This window comes from Emiliania huxleyi (assembly GCF_000372725.1).
Source record: "Emiliania huxleyi CCMP1516 unplaced genomic scaffold EMIHUscaffold_1109, whole genome shotgun sequence".
NCBI classification, from domain to species: domain Eukaryota; phylum Haptophyta; order Isochrysidales; family Noelaerhabdaceae; genus Emiliania; species Emiliania huxleyi.
This window is the reverse complement of record NW_005201739.1, coordinates 6,327-9,805: the sequence shown is the minus strand read 5'-3', so window position 1 is coordinate 9,805 and position 3,479 is coordinate 6,327. Positions and strand designations below refer to the sequence as shown.

General features: G+C 67.7%; 1 protein-coding gene across 1 annotated transcript in view; it reads left to right on the top strand.

Annotated features, from left to right (window-relative positions):
* Nucleotides 1-2,900: 2,900 nt before the first annotated feature.
* Nucleotides 2,901-3,479, top strand: part of EMIHUDRAFT_122071 (hypothetical protein) — a gene marked incomplete at both ends in the record, with an annotated part of 1,647 nt that continues 1,068 nt past the window's right edge. The window contains one exon of the mRNA XM_005791651.1: nt 2,901-3,400. Coding sequence (XP_005791708.1) covers nt 2,901-3,400 — 500 coding nt within the window. The remainder of the gene's footprint in view (nt 3,401-3,479) is intronic.

Sequence of the window (3,479 nt, the reverse complement as noted above, 5' to 3'; positions counted from 1 at the left end):
AGGGCTCTGCTGCAGATACCACTGCTGCGCGCGCTACACGTACTCCGTGCGTCGGGATCCTGGGAGTCTGCCCCATCCCACTACTGTTCCCAGAAATCTATCACTCCATACCCGCTCGTCATCGCGTGGTTCCACTTTTCCGAATTGACGCGCTCCTGGCCGTTTGCGGCCTCACGGAGCATTGTCGGCGGCGCGTCGATGCTCAGGCCCCCTCAGCCGCTATCATCCCATCCAACTCGCTGGCCCGGAGCTGCCTTATGGCGTGCGCACCTTCACGCGTCGCCCTCGTCGTGCGGGATGGCCGGTTCTGCCGCTCACAGGACGTGCGAGAGGCTCGCTATAGATCATCTCACGCTCCTCCACCGCGCCACGCACACCCTTGTCGCTCAGAGCGGTGTGGGAACAGCGCCTTGGACGCGTGGTACGCGGACGCGCCGCGAGAACCCGTGCCAGGCAAGCTTCAGCCGCCCCACCGGCGCTCAGTCAGCCCCTCCAGCCCCACCAGTGCCGCCCGCTCCACATGGCAGTCTGAGGCCTTGACGAGTCCTTCCAGGCTCGGGCCTCTCCCACGCTGCCGCGGCAGCCGCCGCTGCACCATCCCCACCGGCCCCGTTCCATCCCCTTTCCCCCCCTTCGCGCCCTCGAGAGCTCACTCCGCATCCCTCCAGCGATGAACAGGACCGCTGGGGCGATGAGCGGCGTGCGTGCCGCCCAGGGTGGCCTCAGAGAGGCACCGAGAGTTGAGCTCTCTAGGCGGCCCTTGAGCGCGCGTGCCTCCGGCAGCACCGACCCCACGGAGACGTCCACGTCGGCCGGAAGCGCGCCCAGCACGCCCAGCACGCGCATCGCCGCGCGCCCCGCGGTGGTGGTCTTGATGCGCCCGGGCGCGCCTCAGTCTGTGGCGTCCCTCGCACATCCGTTTCCCGCGCCACGGCCCCGTCCTCACCGCTTGCCACTCCTCTGGCGTTAGGCAATGGTCGGAGGACAAATAGCGCCGTCTTTAGGTCGCGTGGCAAGCGCCACGAGCACGCAACTACGGTTTTGATGACCTCGCAACTGGCAGGTGGCTCAATAGGGAGGGGTGTACCTTCCGTGAAACGATTTTTGAGGTGTGAATACACCCCCTAGACGCGACGCCCCCCGAACCAACGGGCCAGACCCTTCCAGAGGGTGCCCCAGGGACGCCCAAAACCGCCCACAGCAGCCCCACAACCCTTAAACAGTACTCGGCACAACCACTCAAAGTTGGCCTCCCCCGGAGGTGTTTCACATTAGGGGCACCCTCCGGCAGGCCGCCCTGAGCCCCCTAGGCGGGCCGCCGCTGCTCTAGCGCGCAGCGACCCGATGGGCAAGGGGCCCCTACCCACCACAGACACCCTCACGCCCTCTCCCCCGGCCCGCCGCGGCACCGAGGGCGATTCTGCGCGAGGGATCGCTTCTGCGGAGCCGCAGCGGCCGGCGGCGGCGCCGCCAGCGCGGCCCGCGCGGCCGGTGGCGCCGGTAGCGCGAGCAACGGCATCGGCGATGGCGCGGCGGTCGGCGAAGGCGCGTTGGGCAGCGCGAGAAGTGGCTGCCGCCCTCCCGACGGCGGCGGCAGCCACTTCTCGCGACGAGCGTGCCCGGCTTCTTTAGCAGCAGCGCGTCTAGTCCTTTGTGAGCGCGTCTTTCGCGCCCTTGGCGGCGCCGCCGAGCACGGCGATGGCGCCCTGGAGCTTGGGGTCGCTCAGCCTTGCCTACGAGGGTGGGGACCAGGAGCGCCGAGCCAGTGGGAGGGCAGGCAAGTATGGCAAAACTGCGAGCTCCCGAGGACGTCTGGCGCCGAGTGCGTCTGGCACCGGGCACGGAAGCTCGCACTCGGCCGCACGCGATAGTGCTGCCGCGAGAACGCCAGCCATGTACGATATGTCTCGTGTACACTCCTCCTGGGTCATGGTCGGTCATATGCAGGACGGCCAGAGTCGCCCACATCGCCTACGCGGTCCCGAGTGTGGTCAGACTGATACACCGCGACTCAACGGTTGAGTGCGGCCAGCGCACACAAACGTCGTCGACTGCGGCCTGGCGCGGTGATCATAGGTGCTGGAGACCAGGCAGTATGGGCCTGCAACCTGGCCACGCATGAACTCGGTACCTACATTCGCAGAGGCCCGGCAAGGATGGGATCTAGTAGAGTGATTGCGCGCTGAGACCGTACTCCGTGGGTCGCTGGAATGACCTGTAGGGAAGTTCAGTGCCGCTGCTCGACTCTCCAGTGTCACAGCCGATGCCTGTGACCTGGCCACCGCCGCACGGTGCTTGAAATCGGCGCCTCCTCGGGTGTGCCCTCATAGACAGTCTTCGGCGGCCGTAGTCGACGCGAGAGCTTCCCTGCACAGACGTCTACTGTGAACCACCGACGAATAGAGCACAGGTTTTTGGCCACGAGACCCGCCTTCGAGGTCGAGCCGAGGCTGCCGGCGTCGTCTCTGCTGCTCTGGGCATCACCTGCACAAGCCAAGCAGACTTTGTTGCAAAAGCGTAGGCGGGTCGACGCGCCGTGTGTTGGGTTCCCATCTCGGCGCGCGCGAGTCCAGGCCGAACCGACTAGCTGCCGCCGCAGCGAGTGCGGCTGGGCTGCAGGCAGGCCTGTAGCAGGCGCTCGGCACGCTGTCCGGAGGCGCTGTGGCTCACAAGGGCGAGCGCCTGTGGCTCGCGAAAAAGTCGAGAGAGGCGTTTCACAAATCCGAATCTTTTCACATTTCTTCCACCCTCCTCCTCCCTCCTCCCTACAGCGGCACCGCCAGTTTGTGCCGCGTCCGGTTCCGAATTTGCCGTACGCACGCCACCTGCAGCGCTGGTCAAGGTTGGGTTCGGCACCGGGCACCCACTCGATGCCGGACCCCGTGCCTGCGCCGTCGTCGATGCGCCTCTGGCTGCCGCACAACGCCCCACCCTCGGCGCCGGCGGCGGTGTGCCTCGCTGGCCAGCTTCGCGTGCTCTCCAACGCGTGGCTGCAGGACAACCTGCTCGACGCGGTCCTACGGCCGCTTCGGGCGGCCCTCTTCATGCACGTGAGCCGGCAGTCGCGGTCGTGCGGAACCCGAGGCATGCGCTGGACCCGCGTGCTCGTCGACTGTGCGTCGCCCGCCGCCCTCACCTCGCGGGCGGCGCTGGACGCCATCGTCCACCGGATCGCGCCGGCGAGCATGTCGCTGCTGGACGACGAGCTGCTGCTGCGGCAGCACAAGCTGAGCGTGGCATCGGCTCCAGGCGTGTTCAGGCGCACTGCAGTCGGCTGCCCATACTCCACCTGCGCACCGCTGCTGCTTCGCTACGCGGGCTGCGCGAGCGACGTCGAGCGCTTCGAGGCAGAGCGAGGCCAGCAGTTCCGTTGGATCGTGCGCGCGCGCCCCGACCTCCTGTGGCATTGCCGCCTGCCGGACATCACCGCCGCGCGTTGGCCGCCAGCGCGAGCCTTGGCGTACACCTACCGCGACTGG